The 19,430-nt window shown below is 42.0% G+C and overlaps 2 protein-coding genes across 2 annotated transcripts in view; one reads left to right on the forward strand and one right to left on the reverse strand.

Annotated features, from left to right (window-relative positions):
• LOC122541488 (zinc-binding protein A33-like) overlaps positions 1-19,430 on the reverse strand; it is a 492,570-nt gene that overhangs the window by 58,844 nt on the left and 414,296 nt on the right. The gene's annotated exons all lie outside the window — the stretch shown is intronic.
• LOC122541189 (butyrophilin subfamily 1 member A1-like) overlaps positions 14,977-19,430 on the forward strand; it is a 77,497-nt gene continuing 73,043 nt past the window's right edge. Inside the window, exons 1-3 of the mRNA XM_043677816.1 lie at positions 14,977-15,183; positions 15,632-16,169; positions 18,115-18,200. Coding sequence (XP_043533751.1) covers positions 18,143-18,200 — 58 coding nt within the window. The 5' untranslated portion in view covers positions 14,977-15,183; positions 15,632-16,169; positions 18,115-18,142. The remainder of the gene's footprint in view (positions 15,184-15,631; positions 16,170-18,114; positions 18,201-19,430) is intronic.

The raw sequence follows: 19,430 nt of genomic DNA on the forward strand, positions 1-19,430 counted from the left end.
TGACCCAATATTAAATGTTTTTTTCTCTTCTTATACTTTTTTAAAATCTCCTTCCCTTTTTAAGTAATGGTGTTACATTGGCAGCTTTCCAATCTTCTGGGATCTTTCCAAAGTCTAAGGATTCACTGTAAGTTACTACCAATGCATTTGCTCCTTTTGCCCCTTCCTTGATGGTGCATCCCATCAGTCAAGATCTTTATCTTCATGAGTTTCCCTCATACTTATTCTCGAGTGAGTTATTGTATTTATTTTCTGTCCTTTTGCCCCTTGAATATTTAGTAATTTCAGGATGCTAATACTGTCTTCTGCTGATCCACAGTATTTGTTTCATTCAGCTCTCCAGAACTGGAACTGAATTCTAAAGAGGGATCATATCAGACTTCAAATGCTAACTCTGTTTCTCTTTCCACATATGCTTCCAGATCCACTGAGTATCCACACCACTTTCTGTTTTTTATTTCAGATCCCCAACTTCCTCAACATTATGCTGCCACCTACCCATTATCCCCTTGAGTATTGAATTATATTGACTTCCAGGTAAACAATGGTTTAATTTTTAAATTGAGATTTGATAACAGGGGCAATCCCATGGATATGGTTTACAGAGACTTTTAGAAGTCCACAAGGGACCACAAGGAACAGTGCTTGGACCCCAGCTATTGAAATATGTCAATCATTTAGATGAGGGAACTCAATGAAATATCTCCAAGTTTGCAGATGATACAAGGCTAGGTTGGAGGGTAAACTGTAAGAAGGAAGCAGAAATGCTGCAGTATGACTTGGATAGGTTGAGTGAGTAGGCAAATATGTGACCGATGAAGTATAATGTGGATAAATGTGAGGTAGCAAAAATAGGAAATCAGATTATTACCTGAATGATGATAGATTGGGAAAGTAGGAGTGGGTGTTCTTGTACACCAGTCACAGAAAGTAGGTAAGAGAAACAGAAATTGCTGAAAAAACTCAGCAGGTTTGGCAGCATCAATGGAGAGAAATCAGAGCATTTCAGGTCGTGATCCTTCTTCAGAAGTAGATGTATAGGTGCAGAATGGGGTGAAGAAGGCAAATGGTACGTTGGCCTTCATAGTGAGAAGATTCAAGTTTTGGAGTAGGGATGTCTACCTACAATTATCAAGCGTTAGTGACACCAAATCTGGAGTATTATGTGCAGTTTTGGTTTAAGGATGGATGTTCTGACTATGGAGAGAATGCAACAAATGTTTACCAGCTTGACTCCTGGTATGGCTGGACTAACATATGAAGAGAGACCAGATTGTTTAGGGCTATGGCCACTGGAGTTTACAAGAATAAGGGATTTTTCACAGATACCTATAACATTCTAACAGAACCAACTTGGTTACAAATAGGAAGCATACTTCCAATGACCAGGGAGTCCAGAACCAGGGGGAGTTGGAGTCTCAGGATATGGGGTGGGTCATTTAAACTGAGCTGAGGAGAAATTGCTTCACTTAAAGTGTTGAGCCGGGGATTTCTCTGCCACAGAAAGTGTTGAGGCCAAAACATTGAATGTTTTCAAGAAGGAGTTAAATATATTTCTGAAGGATAAAGGGATCAAAAGGTATGGAATGAAAGAACGCACAAGGTACTAAGTAGGATGATGAGGCTTGATCAAACTGAAGAGCCAACTGGTCGACTTCTGTTTTCTATCTTTCTCTGTTTCTAAGTTTTGATCCTTATTTTTAAATCAGCAGATCTGCACTTTTTTTAGTTTGTTCATGGGATGAAGGTGTTGCTGGCTATGTCAGCATTTATTGCCCATCTCTCATTGCCCAGAGGGCATTTAAGACTCAACCACATTGCTGTGGGCCTGGAGTCACATGTAGTCCAGACCAGTTAAGGATGGCAGTTTCCTTCCTTAAAGTGCATTAGTGAACCAGATGGGTTTTTCTTGAAAAAAATCATGGTAATCATTAGACTCTTCATTCCTTATTCCTTATTCTTATTGAATGCAAGTTCTATCCTCTGCTGCAGCAGGAATTGAACCCGGGTCCCGAGAACATTACCTCACCTCCCCTGAGGATGAATTTGAAAGGAACTGATGTTCAACAAGGTCCAGCTGACACTCACATCCAAACCAGCTACACTGAAATCAAGACCTTGTACAGGGTGAGAATGTTCACTGGGTTTCGCTGTGCTGACCAAATCATTTCTTCATTGGACAGTTGATAATGTGGAATAGACCTGATTCCTCCATCACATTCTTGGTGCTCTGTTGGGCATCATACTCAGCTTTCATTATGAAGTTAATCACAGGCAGATGCAGCATTAATGCAGCAGAGAGACAAACTTGAGATTCAACAATCTCTCAGTCCTTTGGGGAGGGAAGCATCTGGTGTGCTTCCTGCAGGAAACCCACACCATTCTGGGAGACAATCCCTGAATCCTGAAGTGGGAAGGAAGCTGTGTATGGAGGATATTGTTCTGAATTTGTCAAACAGCAGATTACCATGTTGTCCCAGAGTTTTGTTATGGACTAGATGACACACCCTCAAGATATATCAAGGAGATAAGCTAGATTGATTTAAAGGTGAAAGTGAGAACTGCAGATGCTGGAGATTAGAGTCAAGAGTGTGGTGCTGGAAAAGTACAGCAAGTCAGGCAGCATCCGAGGAGCAGGAGTATCGACATTTCGGGCATAAGCCCTTCGTCAGGATGGCAGGACTGACTTAGTCATAGTCATAGTGATGTGCCTACTATATTTTACCAGCACCACACTCGAGACTAATTTAAAGGCAAGATTAAGCAATTGCATTCCAGAGGTGATTCGTTGAGTTAAACAACTAGATTTTAAGAAAAACCCACTTTATTCTAATACCAGCACTTAACTGTAACTATCAAAATACTCAACAAAATAATATAGAATTCAACTACTATTCACTAACTGTTCCAATATAGCAACAAATTATAAATACTCTTTGCAAATGCAAATTCAGCAAAACACCATTTTTTATCTCCTTCAAGCAAAAATATTGTTCTTCATTGCTAGAGGAATGGAGTTTAAGAACAGGGAGGTTATGTTGCTGCTGTCTCGGGTGCTGGTGAGGCCACACCTGGAGTACTGTGTATAGTTTTGGTCTCCTTACTTGAGAAAGGATGTACTGGCTCTGGAGGGGGTGCAGAGGAGTTTCATGAGGTTGATTCCGGAATTGAGAGGGTTGGCTTATGAGGAGAGATTGAGTAGACTGGGACGATACTCACTAGAATTTAGAAGAATGAGAAGGAGATCTATTCAAAACTTATGAAAATTTGAAGGAAATAGATTAGATAGAATTAAGCAGATTGTTTCTACTGGTAGGTAAAACTAGAACTAGAGGGCATAGTCTCAAGGTAAGGGCGTTATGGAGCAGGCCGGAAGCCCTCAAGAAAGTAGTCCAGACCCTAACATTGCTAATTGTTTTAGGCAGCTGTTAGTGGATATTCCAGGAGTAATGCAGCTGGCCCAACCACTTAGTTTTAAACAAAACATTTTTTATTGACAAGATTATCGAATGAAATACAAACTAAAGAGAATAGAATGTAGAATAATCCAACCTATCTGAAAACCCAACAGAGTATTCCAACTTAATGATGCTGTTCCAAATTCCTGCAACAATCCCCATAAACACCCCTTGGCAAAAAAAAGCTAAAGTCAAACATAGAGTCTTACAGAAGAGAGAGAGTAATGGCAGAGAGATTCAGCATGGAACACCTTCTTCCAAGTCATTGTTTCTTTGACCAGCATCCTCAAAACTGATTGACTGCTTGTTCTGAACAGCCAGACTGTTAAAACCAAACCAGAGAAAAAGCTGAGCTGAGAGAACTGGCCCCTCCCCTTTCATTGTACAAGTCTTTTTTTTAATTTTGAAAGCCCTTTTCCTGAGGCAATATCTGTTGGCTATAATCAAGTTGGTCCTTAAAACCACCACCTGGACCTTTATCTCTATGATGACTCTGAAAAGAAACCAAGGACAACATAACCTTGTTAAAGGAGCAGCATTATCACAAATAGATACTGAGTTGATTTAGGACTGAGTTGAAGGGGAACCTCTTTACTCAAAGGGTTGTGAATCTGTGGAATTCCCTGCCCAGTGAAGCAATTGAGGCTTCCTCATTGAATGTGTTTAAGGCAAAGAAGGATAGATTTTTGAGTAATAAAGGAATGAAAGATTATGGTGAACTTGCAGGTAGATGGAACTGAGTCCACAAAAAGTTCTGCTGTGATCTTATTGACTGGCAGAGTGAGTTCGATGGGCCAGATGGCGCACTCCTCCTCTTATTTCTTATGTTCTCATGTTCTTATCGAAATGGAAAGAAGAGCTCAAAAGCACAAACCCAGCAGCAAAGAGAGAACTCAAGCTTTGCAGCAGCAAAGAGAGCTGCTTCTTCCTCTGAAATCCCAGCTTCATCAACCGAAAGCAAAAACTAAAAACCCTGGGTCTGTGTGAACCTGATTTTAACCATTCATGCTTTTTTTGACTCCTTTTAAAAAAGGAAAACTAGTTACCCTGCTTTTCATGGAGCTCAGTATCAGGCTTACTGCACTTGTTATCAAGAGAAACAGGATGGAACAAATCCCTCTTTAATGTACATCTCATCAGAATTTTCAGCCAGACATCTTTGGGGCCAGATGACAGATTCATTTATCCACTTTGCTGTCCAAATACATTTCCAGCTGAACTCCTGATCAGTGCTTAGCAAACACCTTCATCGAAAAAGTATCCATTTTCCTCGACTCCATTGGAAAGGATGGGAAAAGGATAATAAATTGACCTGCACCCTCAAGAACTGCACCTTCGCAATACTGTAATTTAAGATGTATCTGGACAGATACATGAATGGGCAGGCAGCAAAGGATGTACAGACCCTTAGAAAGTAGCAACAGGTTTAGATAAAAGATCTGCACCAGTGCAGGCTTTGAGGGCCAAAGGGCCTGTTCCTATGCCGTAATTTTCTTTCCAAAAGAGAAAATGCTGGAAAATCTCAGCAGGTCTGGCAGCATCTGTCAGGAGAGAAAAGAACTGACGTTTCGAGTCTAACTGACCCTTTGTCAGACCTTTGACAAAGGGTCAGTTAGACTCGAAACGTCAGCTCTTTTCTCTCCTGACAGATGCTGCCAGACCTACTGAGATTTTCCAGCATTTTCTTTTTTGGTTTCAGATTCCAGCATCCGCAGTAATTTGCTTTTATCCTGTAATTTTCTTTGTTCTTTGTTCTTGCCTGTGACACTCTAAACTCTTGAAGAGGCTGTCATCAATGGAGAAGCTGAGGGGCCTAATCCACTCACTCACATTGATGGATGTCTGGCAATATCTCCGTACCACACCATGTTCTTCTGAAGGAAGCCAAACAAGAATTGCCCACTGATGGATTTCCTGGCTCTATTCAGCTTCCATTCAGCCTGTATCGTGATTGGACACTGCTTGGGGATAGAGCATGTTCTACTCCACATGTAGCTGACCGTGTGATCTTTGAACAACTGCTGCTGCAGAAGAAATAGTTCTGGGACTCAATGTTTCACTTTACTTGATGCCATTGAAAAAGGAAAAGAAGAGGTTACTCCTCATCGAGGCTGCAGTGAGTGTCAGGACTATGACTTTGTAGTTTTGCATTTTTTTAAAAATGAGAAAGTTGTTTTTAACTGTTTTTCAAGAAGTGACTGCAGTTTTGAAAGGGAGTAATCTATTACCTGTGGCAGGAATTGTAAACAACTGCTTGAACAAACAGTAATTGAAGTTCAGGTTGCAGATCGTCTGGAGTGCAGGGTGTGTACTGGTTCATCTCTTATTGGCAACAAAAAAACGTCATTAGTGGTAGTTATCCATTACAGAGAATATCTGCTTGCCAACAACTGTGTGATTGGTTCTTAGGTACCTAAGCAATTTGGGAGTTGAAAATCAGCAGGGGCTAGGGGGTGGGGGGAGGAAGAAATGAGCTGAATCTTCTACCAGCCCAGAAGCTGTTTGTTTTCTGCAGTTGAAAACTCAGTTTAAATCTAAATAAACCCAGTTTCCTTTCCTGCAGCAGTTGCTGTGTAAGCTCTGACTTTTGAATAAGTCACAGATATTTTCCAACTGGTAGACAAGCCCAGAGGAAAACATCCAATCACTAAGGGTCTGATTAACTGAAGGATCAAATCAATATTACACACCCTGTGTGTTGAGGGAGGAAGTGTACTGGCTGAGGTTAGCATAAAGCACTCTCCACAGTCCCACTCATGTTAAAGCACCTCTCTAATGAGAGGCGAGCACTATGGTCCATAGGATTATGGCAACTTCCCCTTACCTGTGTGCATATCTATGGAGGTGCCACCAAGGCACAGTAGGAAAAGATCTCTGTCTGAGGTCTTCCTGCTGAAGGTAAATGGGAATCTGTTCAGTTATTGGACACTCCTAGTGCCTTAAATATATGTAAATATTAATATTACATGTATAAGAGAGATCTTTGTTTCTTTGGACAGAGTTGAAGTCCACTGTTTACTTGGTATATAACTGTGCAGAACCAAACTGCTTTTGTGACAGTGTATATATACAAAAATTTTTTTATGAATGAAATATATATTTGGAATAAAAAAGATTAGAATTTCCATTCGTAGTTTATACACTAATGGTTTATGTCTGCTTACCTGCAGTAATACCTGCTTACCTGCAGATTCCTGAAGAAGGGCTTATGCCCAAAACGTCGATTCTCCTGTTCCCTGGATGCTGCCTGACCTGCTGCACTTTTCCAGCAACACATTTTCAGCTACCTGCAGTAATAGACTATTTACTTGTCATAAATCATAATTTGTGACCAGTTCAGAAACCTAATCTATGCTTTCTATTAACCATGCTCTGGAAGTCAGATAAATTGAATTGAATTTATTGTCATGTGTACGGAGGCACAGTGAAAAGCTTTGTCTTGCGAGCAATACAGATAGATTACAGAGTTAGGTAACATAGTTAAGTAAATAACAGGTAAAACAGCAGCAAAAACAAAAAAACACAGGTACAGGCGAATGTTAAGAGTTTGTGAATCCATTCAGTACTCTAATAACAGTAGGGTAGAAACGGTTTTGAAACCAGCTGGTGTGTGTGCAGGTTCTGTACCTTCTCCCCGATGGTAGAAAAGCATTGCCAGGATGGGATGGATCTTTGAGAATGCTGGCTGCCTTTCCTTGGCAGCGGGCCTGGTGGTTGGGTTCTATAGATGGCAGGTTGACCTTTGGGATTGTCCGGGCCGAGTTCACCACTCTCTGTAACTGCCTCCAATCTTGAGTGGTACATTTGCCATAACCGATAGTGATACATCCAGACAGATGCTGTCGACGGTGCACCTATAAAAGTTGGCGAGGGTATTCGCCGTCATGCCAAATTTCCTCAGCGGCCCGAGGAAGAAGAGATGTTGTTGGGCCTTTGAAATCAATCCAAGAAAGCTTGTTCTGGATGACCACCCCCAGGAGCTTGACCTTCTCCACTCATTCTACCCCTGTGCCGTTAATGTATAGGGCGGGCATGAGTAACATCCTGCCAAAAGTCAATAATGAGTTCCTTAGTTTTGCCAGCATTGAGAGCTAGGTTGTTCTCAGTGCACCATTTTTCCAGGTCTTCCACCTCCCGTCTGTAGTCTATTTCGTCGCCATCTGAGATTCGACCGACTATGGTGGTGTCATCAGCGAACTTGTAAATGGCATTAGTGTGGTATTTGGCGAGATAGTCATGGGTATATAGTGAATACAGTAGGGGGCTGAGTACGCATCCCTTGGGGGCTCCAGTGTTGAGTATTAGTGAGGATGAAATATTGTCCCCAGTCTTCACTGATTGGGGCCTGTGGGTCAGGAAACTGAGATTCCAATTGCAGAGAGTGGGGCTTAGTCTGAGATCACTAAGTTTAGTAATCACCTGGGGCACTGTGCTCAGTTTAAAAATAGTTTTAATGTTTGGTACAACTCCCAGAACAGCATGACATACTACCCCAGAGAGTTGTAACACAATCTAATATGTGGGTAGATCACCTAAGAGACTATACTCTGAGATCATGTGAGAAATTGCTTGAATCATTCTCTCTCATGTTCAAAAGTCAGCACAAGATAGTGCACAGGATTGATGTTAAGTAAAATTATACATGAAGCAGCAGATTTAAGGATGGATTTCCAGAGTTTATGGCCAAGGTCTGGCAACCAGTTGTGGAACAATTGCAAATGGCCATGGTCAAGAGACCAGAGCTGCAAGTCTGCAGATTTTTGGGAAGGTTGTGGAACTGTAGGTGATTACAGAGGTAAGGAGCAGTGAGATGATAAAAGGATTTCAATACATGGATAGTAATGTGAAATATCAGAGGTTGCTTGACTGAAATCTAATGTAGGTCAGCATTGGGCAATGGATGAACTGGACGTGGTGTGAGAAAAGACAAATGTAGTGATTGTAACAAGGTCAGCCAGGTGGACCTCATAGAATATGAGTTCTCTGATTGTGGCTGTTTATTTGGTCCAATCAGGGACCCCTGTCAAACATCCTGTTCACACTAAGAGCTGGCTGTGAATCAGAGTCAAGTACTCTCCATTTGTGTCAGGAGACTGACTCTGATCTGGCTGCTCACATCCAGTGTGTACTGTTGCTGCTGGTTTCTGTTTTTGGGTGGAAACCTGATTCCTGAACTGGCTGATCTATACGGCCAGTTTGTTAACTGGTATCCCTTTTTTTTATTGAGAACTGATTTCTGAACTTGCTGATCCATACAGTCAATGTGTTACAGATGTGTTTCAGTTCTCATTAGGGAGCTGTTGTTTCACGGGCTGGTACAGCCTGTGTGTGTGTGTTACTCTTTTCTTTTACTTTGAGAAAAGGACAGTGATGATTTTGTGGCATGGCTTGCCCCTGCACTTTGGTTTCTTCTTTTTTGCATGTGTTTTCACTTTATTTTTGGTGTTTGGACTGAGCCTCTGTGAAATGATGCACCTTTCCAGATGAGCTGTTCCTGTGAATAGGGCTAGCCCTTTAGAACATAGAACATAGAACATAACAGCGCAGTACAGGTCCTTCGGCTCTCAATGTTGCACGAACCTGTGGAACCAATTTGAAGCCCATCTATTCTACACTATTCCATTTTCATCCATATGTATTTCCAATGACCACTGAAGTGCCCTTAAAGTTGGCGAGTCTACTACTGTTGCAAGCAGTGTGTTCCACATCCCTACTACTCTCTGAGTAAAGAAACTACCTCTGACATCTGTCTTATACCTAAGACCCCACAATTTGAAGCTATGTCCCCTCATGCTCTCCATCACCATCCGAGGTAAAAGGCTCTCGCTGTCCATTTTATCTAACCCTCTGATTATCTTATATGTCTCAATTAATTCACCTCTCAACCTTTTTCTCTCTAACGAAAGCAGTGTCAAGTCAAGTCCCTCAGCCTTTCCTCATAAGACTTTCCCTCCATACCTGGCAACATCCTAGTAAATCTCCTCTGACTCTTTTTCAAACCTTCCACATCCTTCGTATAATGTGGTGACCAGAAATGTACACAATACTCCAAGTGCAGCCGCACCAGAGTTTTGCAGAGCTGCAGCATGACCTTGTGGCTCCAAAACTCCATTCCTCTACCAATAGGAGGTAACACAATGTATACCTTCTTGACAACCCGATCAACCTGGGAGGCAACTTTCAGGGATCTATGTACATGAACACCGAGATCTCTCTGCTCATCTACGCTACCAAAAATCTTACCATTTGCCCAGTGCATTCCTGCATTCTGCATTCCTGTTACTCCTTCCAAAGTAAATCACCTCACACTCTTCCGGATTAAAATCCATTTCCAACCTCTCAGCCCAGCTTTGTAGCTTACTTTTGTCCCTTTGTAATCGTCAGCATCCTTCCACACTATCCAAAACTCCACTGACCTTACTGTCCTTCGCAAATTTATTAACCCAACCTTCTACGCCCTCATCCATATCATTTCAAAAAAGAGAAACAGCACAGAACATAGAACATTACAGTGCAGTTCAGGCCCTTCAGCCCTCGATATAGCGCCGACATGTGGAAACAATCTGAAGCCCATCTAACCTACACTATTCCATTCTTGTCCATATGTTTATCCAATGACCACTTAAATGCCGTTAAAATTGGTGAGTCTACTACTGTTGCAGGCAGTGCATTCCATGCCCCTACTACTCTCTAAGTAAAGAAACTACCTCTGACATCTGTCTGATATCTATCACCCCTCAGTTTAAAGCTATGTCCCCTCATGCTAGCCATCACCAACTGAGGAAAAAGGCTCTCACTGTCCAACCTATCTAACCCTCTGATTATCTTATTTGACTCAATTAAGTCACCTCTCAACCTTCTCTCTAATGAAAACAGCCTCAAGTCCCTCAGACTTTCCTCGTAAGACCTTCCTTCCATACCAGGCAACATGCTAGTAAATCCTTTCCAAAGCTTCCACATCCTTCCTATAATGCAGTGACTAGAACTGTACACAATACTCTAAATGTGTCCACACCAGAGTTTTGTACAGCTGCAGCATGACCTCATGGTTCCAAAACTCAATCCCTCTACCAATAAAAGCTAACACACCACATGCCTTCTTAACAACTCTATCAACCTGGCTGGCAACTTTCAGGGATCTATGCACCTGGACACAGAGATCTCTCTGCTCATCTACACTACCAAGAATCTTGCCATTAGCCAGCCCGGTACTCTGCACTCCTCTTACTCCTTCCAAAGTGAATCACCTCACAATTTTCTGCATTAAACTCTATTTGCCACCTCTCAGCCCAGCTCTGCAGCTTATCTATGTCCCTTTGTAACCTACAACATCCTTCGTCATTACCCACAACTCTACCGACCTTAGTATCATCCGCAAATTTACTAACCCATCCTTCTATGCCCTCTTCTAAGTCATTTATAAAAATTACAAACAAAAGTGGACCCAAAACAGATCCTTGTACTACCCCAATTGTAACAGAACGCCAGGATGAATATTTCCCATCAACAATTGGGACGGGCTGTTCTTGAGGTGGCTGGAAAGTGTGTCGGAGCAGCCGAGAGCCAGACGCTATGTTGGGGCGGGCCAACATCCGGAAGACTTGATGGCTGCCCTGTGTGCCATCACCCCAGATAGGGGGAACGGGCTGTCCTAGAGGTGTCAGGAAGGTGTGTCAGGACGGACCGAGAGTCAGGAGGGGCCTGGGACAGATCAAGAGCTGTCCACAGGCCAGATGATATGTAGGGGTGGACCAAGAACCGGAAGGCAGGTAGGCCGTCCTCAGTGCTGTCACCCCGGGCAGGTACCAGGGTGGGCTGTCCTAAGAAGGCGTAGAAAGGCAGTTAGGCGTATCCTGAAACATTCCTGAAGAAGTCAGACTTACCCATCAAGTTCCGTTCAAACAAAATGGAGAAGTTTCATTTGGGAAGGCACTGAACATCTTGAGAGACATCTGTGATGTCTGAGGGATCCCACAACCATCTAAGTAACTCATCTGCCTGGCTCTTAAAGCATCATCTGTCTCACATGTGGCAAGTTCTGCAAGTCACACATTGAGCATATGAGATTGTCAGATCTAAAACTAGACTGGAAGTAAGGCATCATAAATGCTGAGGGACTAACTAAGAGAGAAAGAAGAGAAATGTATTTGACTGGGAGGATGATACACAAAAGAGAGCTTGTGTGTTCATCAGGCAGTCAGTAAATCTCAGCCTGTGTACATTCTTTACCTGGGCTGCAGGTCCATCTTTCTCTACTTGTTGGTGCAAAAGTGGGGCATCTATAAACAGCTCCTTTTGCTGCTGCTTCAACCTTGATCTCGTGCTGATTAATGGTCTTTGGATACATTCAACAGTTCAAGTGCGTGGTTTAGTGCGAGGACAAACTAAAGGTCAGCACAGGAGACATTGAGAAGCTCAATGTGATATTAAGATTAGTGGAGTAGCCGACTGATGCCTTCTGCCAAACTTGAGAATCTGGGTATTGGATGTCACCACGGGCATTGGCAGAATGTATGTCCTTCTGCTCCTTCTGACTAATACAATCATAGAGATATGCAGCACAGAAACAGACCCTTCGGTCCAACTCATCCATGTCGACCAGATATTCTATATAAATTAAGTCCCATTTGCCAGTATTTGGCCCATATCCCTCTAAACTCTTCCTATTCATACACCCATCTGAATGACTTTTAAATGTTGTAATTGTACCAGCCTCCACCACTTCCTCTGGTAGCTTATTCCATAAATGCACCACCCTCTGTGTGAAAAGGTTTCCCCTTCAGTCTCTTTTAAATCTTTCCCCTCTCACCTTAAACCTAGTTTTGGACTCTCCACCCCAGGGGAAAGACCTCATCTATTTACCCTATCCATGCCCCACATGATTTTATAAACCTCAAAGGTCACTGCTCAGCCTCCGACACTCCAGGGAAAATAGTACCAGCTGAATATATCAAATCCTCCAACCCTGGCAACATCCTTGTAAATCTTTTCTGGACCCTTTCAAGTTGCACAATATCCTTCTTATAGCAAGGAGACCAGAATTGCATGCAATACTCTAAAAGTGGCTGAATCAATGTCCTGTACAACCACAATATGACTTCCCAACTCCTATACTCAGTGTTTTGACCAATAAAGGCAAGCATGCCAAATGCCTTATTCACTGTTCTATTTAGCTGCAACTCCACTTTCAAGGAACTGTGAACCTGCACTCCAAGGTCTCCTTGTACAGCAACACTCCCAGGACCCTCCCATTAAGGGTCTAAGTCCTGTTCTGATTTACCTTTCGATATTGCAGCATCTCACATTTATCTGAATTAAACACCATCTGCCACTCGTGCGCCCATTGGTCCGTCTCATTAAGATCCCTTTGTAGTCTGAGGTAACCTTCTTTGCTGTCCACTCCACCTCTAATATTAGCATCATCTGCAAACTCATTAACCATACCTCCTATGTTCACATCCATATCATTTATATAGATGACAAACATAATTCCAAATAATAGTTAGGTTTGGTCCCTCCTCCACTCAGTGTCAAAGAGGCTCAAGATTGTGAAACAATGCCCTGCAAGCTGAATAGTTTTCAGATAAAATTTCTCATTAAAGAACAAAAGAACATAAGAAAACAAGAATGAGGAGCAGGAATGGACCATCTGGCCCTTCAAGCCTTCTCCACCATTCAATAAGATCACGGCTGGTCTTTTCATGGACTCAGCTCCACTTGCCCGCCCTCTTACCGTATCCCTTAATTCTTTTATTCTTCAAAACAAAATCAATCTTAGCTTTAAACATATTTACTGAATTAGTGTCGACTACTTCACTGGGCAGGGAATTCCATAGATTCACAACCCTCTGAGTAAAGAAGCTCCTTTGCAATTCATTCTGAAATCTGCTCCTTCTAATCTTGAGGCTATACCCTCTTGCCCTTGTTTCACGTGCTAGTGGAAACATCCTCTCTCCATCTATCTTGTCTATTCCCTTCAAATTTTATACGTTTCTGTAAGATCAACCCTCATTCTTCTAAATTCCAATTAGTATAACCAGTAATTCCTCATAAGCCATCCCCCTCAACTCTGGAATCAGCCCAGTGAACCTCCCCTGCACCCCCTCCAGTGCCAGTCCATCTTTTCTCAAGTAAGGAGAACCCAAAACTACATGCAGTACTGCAGATGTGGCCTCACCAACACCTTGTACAGCTGCAACATAACCTTACTTTAAACTCAATCCCTTTAACAATGAAGAACAAAATTTCATTTGCCTTTCTAATTATCTGTTGTACCTACAGACCAACCTGATTCATGTACAAGGATACTCAGGTCCCTCTGCATAGCAGTATGCTGCAACTTTTTAACCATTCAAGTAATATTCCTTTTTATTGTTATTCCTACCAAAATTGATGACTTCACATTTCTTAACATTGTATTCCATCTGCCAGACCTTTGTCCACTCACTTATAGTATCCATGTCGCTTTGCAAAGTTTCCCATTTCTCTGCACACTTTGCTCTGCCACTCATCTTAGTGTTATCTGCAAACTTTGACACACTACACATGGTCCCTTACTCCCAATCATCTATATAATTGTAAGTAATTGCAGTCCCAACACCGATCCCTGAGGGGCACCACTAGTTACTGATGGTCAACAAGAATAGCACTGTTTATCCCCACTCTTTGCTTCCTGTGAGTCAACCAATTGTCTATCAGTACTAATAATTTACCTGTGACACCATGCATCTCTATATTATGCTGCAGCCTCTTGTACAGCACTTTGTTGAAGGCCTTTTGGAAATAAGGCCCCTTGTAACTTCCAGTCTCCAGGAAATTTTCTCCAGTCCATTTTGCATGGTGGAATTTCTGTTACAAGATATTCCTGCACTCTCAGCTCAACCTCAATCCCCTCTTCTATGCTGACAGAACTGAGCATGTTACTTTGCTGTTTTCCTGAGTCCAGAATTCCGAGTAACAGGCCCTCTATGTGAAGTCTTCTTTAGTCTTGGCTACCTGGTGGTGGGCTGAATACAGGGAGCCTCATCAGGGGTCATTGATAGTTTGGTGATGCACAATACCTATTTCTTGGGTCACTCAGGCTGCCTGCCTGTTTTTAATGGCGTGGTAAATGGAAACGGGACATATGGTGTCAGCTTGAGACACATTCAGGGTCTAAACTGCAAGGTCAACACTGCAAGGGTATTATGATTTAATTTAATGACATTTTTGAGTTTTGTGGTTTTCTTAGATGTACATTCTGAAAAGTGGGCATCCTTTGTTCAGTTTTCCTTGGGTTATTGACATGTGACAATGTTTCTCTGTAAGGGTTAATTTCAAAAGAAAACATTGACACCAATCAAGTATCTTTTCAGAAAGAGTAACAATCGTTCATTTTATAAGTTCTTAAACAACACGTTCGAAATTAACATCTGAAGGACAAGGGCAGCAGATATATATCAGCTCCAACAAACTCCCTTCAAAGTCATTTACCATCCCAACTTGGAAATATATCACAGTTCCCTCAGGGTTGCTGGTTCAAAATCTCAGAAAACAGCTCACAGCTATCGACTTCAGGGAAATTAGGGATAGGCAATAAAATCCAGCCAATAAGTGACACCACACCCTGTGATCAGGATTCATTAAAAACGAAAGTGGGATTCTTCAGGCATTTGCTGCTGTGAATGTTCTTCGTTTTTAAAGATCTGCTGGAAAAGGTCAAAAACCTTCAATCAAACTGTCTCAAGTAAGCAGGGAGCTTGAAAGATTCTTTATTTTCCGGGATAGGTTTTATTTCCCGTGGAACTGGGACGTTGTTCTTCACTTTGAAAGATCCCAATTAAACACAAGGAGCCAAATGGGCCGTAGATGGGGATTGTCCAGTGAAATGTTTAAAACATTAAAGAGTCTGTAATCGCTTATGAGAATATGGAATTGGGTCCTGTCAGTATAAAGGAACAGGAGCATGAGTGGGAGGATTTTTATCTGCTCTGCTCAGATCCCTCAGTTTAGGTGGCTTGGTCATGCTTAGTTGTCCATCGTGTCCGGGGATGTGCAAACTCGGTGGATTCGCCATGGGAAATGTGGGGTTACAGGCGGCTGGGTCTGGGTGGGATGCTCTTCGGAGGGTCGGTCTGTACTTGTTGGTTGGGATTCTTGATTCTATGCGTTCACGAGTTACCTTTTTTTTATAGCCACCCACGTCAAAACACCGCAACCAGCCAGTCTACAAAACCTTGTTACAGTGCGGTTATGTTTCAAAGATAAACATTCATTCAGCTCGAGAGAACCATCGCCTCTTGAAATAAGTTGTTAATCCTCTGGTTTTAAATGAAGCTTTACTCGGCGCTGAGTGCGGGGTGTTACTTTGCTGAGGCCGTGAATACTGAAGACTGGGAAATGTAATGTGAGCCGACCCCAGCCCCCAACTCTCTCAGACAAAACACAACGGCGCCGCTGAGATTAACTTCAAGAGGAGGTGATATTCCGACACACAACAAGAATAAACCAATAAATAAATACGGAAGTGCGGAATTGATCAGGCAACATTCAAAGCGGGGATATCTGCATTCTGACTGTTATAACCTTAAAGCGGATGAAGGAAAAATTCCTGAGCATAAAAGCAAATTCGGGGACTTTTCTGGAAATAAATCAGAGCCCTCGCAAATCTGAAAGAAAAGAAGAGACTGAAAGTGAATGAAAACTGTGTTTGGGGGGAAAATAAAACTCCAGGTAAAGTGTTGCTTGGTGCTTGACGAGCTGAAGGGGGCGATCTCGAGGTGCAGCCCTGTTTTGCCTTCACTTGTCCAAACGGGAAAGCTGTCAGTAAAACCTTACCTTTTATCCGTGTCCAGTCATGGCTGTGGATTGTTTTATGACGCGACTTAAAGAGAGATTGAGCATGAACATTTTAAAATTAAAAATCACACAACATCAGGTTATAGTCCAACAGGTTTATTTGGAAGCACTAGCTTTCAGAGCGCTGCTCCTTCAGGTAGGGAGGCACCAATTAACGAGGAGCAGCGCTCCGAAAGCTTGTACTTCCAAGTAAACCTGTTGGACTATAACCTGATGTTGTGTGATTGTTTATTTTAACGTTGCTCACCCCAGTCCAATACCGGCCGCTCCACATCGTAAACATTTTAGAGAACGCAGAGGCCCTTTTAACAGAAAATCTTTAATCTCAGAGTGGATAGATTGTCAGGGTTCGTCAATAGAATCGCAATGAGTTGTGTAATGTGTTGCCTTTCAGTGAGGCTTTTCCTCACGTCACCATCAGTTAATTTGCCATTCACTTTAAATTGATGTCTTCTGGTTATCCCGGTGTCAGGCAGTTCACACCCCTCCTCCCTCCCTCCCTCACCCCCGCCCCTTCACAAGGTTAACTTGGAATATCAACTTAGAAAATAAGATCAGGAGTAGGCCATTCAGCTGTTTGAACCTGCTGTACTATTCATTTTGATCATGGTTGATCATCAGGACAATAGTCTGTTCTTGCTTTGCCCCTTGCCCTTTGATCCCTTTAATCCCAGTATTATATCCAACGCTGCCTTGAAAATCCTGCAATGTTTTGGCCTCGACAGTTTTCTTTGGTAACGAATTCCTCAGACTGATCACAGATAAAGTGAAGAACATTTTCTTCATCTCAGTCGTAAATGGTTTATCCTGTACCTTTGGATTATGACCCCTGGTTCTGTACTTTCCAGCCACCAGGATTATGTTTCCTACAATTACCCTGTCTCCCACTGTTAGAATTTTATAATTTCAATGAGGTCCCACACTACTCTTCTGAATTCCAGCGAGTATAATCCGAACGATTCAACCTCTCCACATGCAACAGTCCCACCATGGCAGAAATCACTCTGGTAAACCCGCTATAGCAAGAGCATTATTCCTTAGATAAGGTGACCAAAACTCTGCACACTATTTTAGATGTAGTCTAGCTAAGGTCCTATATAAAACATCCATGCTCCTTACTTGAATCCTCTTGATATGAAGACCAAAATATCATTTGTCATCTTTACCACCTGCTGCACAGAAATGAATGCTGGTGAGCAGAAAAGTTCACATCACAAAGAAACTTTTTTCAAGACCTAACTCACTTTCTTTTGGGATTGTTTCCAGATGAGCAACTATTTAATGAAGGCAGTACTCACTTTCACCTAACTATTTAATGAACCCAGAGAGAGAAAGAGAGACAAAGCAATACATAAAGGTAAAAATGGTGCATAGATATTCAGAATTTTCAGGAATGTTAGACCCACAGAGTCCTGTATTTCATCAAAAACTTGCTGTTAGTTGTACATGGGCTGTTATTACATCAGTGATATTTGAATGATATTGTTATAAAAATACTTTATGTTTAATATTACATGGAGAACTTAAGTTCTGAAGGATTGTGGAAAATTTCATTTCAAGAATTCTGGCCATACCTGGAATGGTTTCTTCAAAAAAAAATCATTGACAGTTCTTTGGAGTGCTTTTAGGCAAGGTTTCTGTAAATTATATAACAGGTAATTGCTTTCTTTGCTATTGTCTGCTGTGATTGTACATGAGTGAGACTAGATTAACAATGTTCTCCTCCAGTCTTGGATATAACAGCATGCATAAAAGATGAATAATAAGTAAATTATAACAAATAATTATTTATTTGCTTTTCTCTCTCTCACTCCCGCAGATGACGTTGCTTCTGATAAGACCTTAAGATGAAAGAGAGTCATGGCATTGTGGTATTGCTTCTTGTGATTCTGGCCTCAGTGAATGGTAAGAAGCTTTCTAACTAGCTTAGTTATTTTACCAGCAGATCCTCAGTGGTACTATTTGCAAGGCATCTGAAGATTAATTTTTAAGGCCATAAGATGTAGGAGCAGAAGTAGGCCACTCAGCCCAAGAGTAGGTCAGGCTTTGCACCTTCTCTCATAGGAACATCCATACACTGAACCAGAAAATCTTCTTGTAAACAGTGAATAAATTCCACTCCATCTAAACCCTTATCACTGTGGCAGTCCCAGTCTGGGATGATTACCTTATTGGGATTGTACTATAGACCCCTCCAATAGGTAGCAGGAATTTGAGAGACAAATTTGTGAGGTGATGTCAGTTATCTGTAAGAATAATAGGGTGGTTATGGTAGGGGATTTTAACTTTCCACGCATAGACTGGGACTGCAGTAGTGTTAAGGGTTTAGATGGAGAGGAATTTGTTAGGTGTGTAAAAGAAAATTTTCTGATTCAGTATGTGGATGTACCGACTAATGAAGGTACAAATGTTGACCTCCTCCTGGGAAATAGGGCAACTGTTGAAAGGAATCCTGAGGGACAGAAGTTACATGTATTTGAATAGGCAAGGACTGATTATGGATAGTCAACTTGGCTTTGTGCATGGGAAATCATGTCTCACTAACTTGGTTGAGTTTTTTGAAGAAGTAATGAAGAGGATTGATGAGGGTAGAGCAGTGGACTGATCTATTGACTTCAGTGAGGCATTCAACAAGGTTCCTCGTGGTAGACTGGTTATCAAGGTTAAATCTCATGGAATACAGGAATAACTAGCCATTTAGATACAGAACTGGCTCAAAGGCAGAAGACAGAGGGTGGTGGTGGAGGGTTGCTTTTCAGACGGGCAGGCTGGGACCAGCTGTGTGCCACAAGGATCATGCTGGATCCACTGCCATTTGTCAGTTATATAAATGATTTGGATGTGAACATAGGAGGTATGGTTAGTAAGTTTTCAGATGACACCAAAATTGGAGATGTAGTGGACAGCAAAGAAGGTTACCTCTGAGTACACGGGGATCTTGATCAGATGGGCCAATGGGCTGAGGTGTGGCAGATGGAGTTTAATTTAGATAAATGTGAAGTGCTGCATTTTGTAAAGACAAATCAGGGCAGGACTTTTCCACTTAATGGTAAGGTCCTGGGGAATGTTGCAGAACAAAGAGACCTTGGAGTGCAGGTTCATAGTTCCTTGAAATGTAAGTCGCAGGTAGGTAGG

The sequence above is a fragment of the Chiloscyllium plagiosum genome, chromosome 37 (genome assembly GCF_004010195.1).
Source record: "Chiloscyllium plagiosum isolate BGI_BamShark_2017 chromosome 37, ASM401019v2, whole genome shotgun sequence".
In the NCBI taxonomy this organism is placed as follows: domain Eukaryota; kingdom Metazoa; phylum Chordata; class Chondrichthyes; order Orectolobiformes; family Hemiscylliidae; genus Chiloscyllium; species Chiloscyllium plagiosum.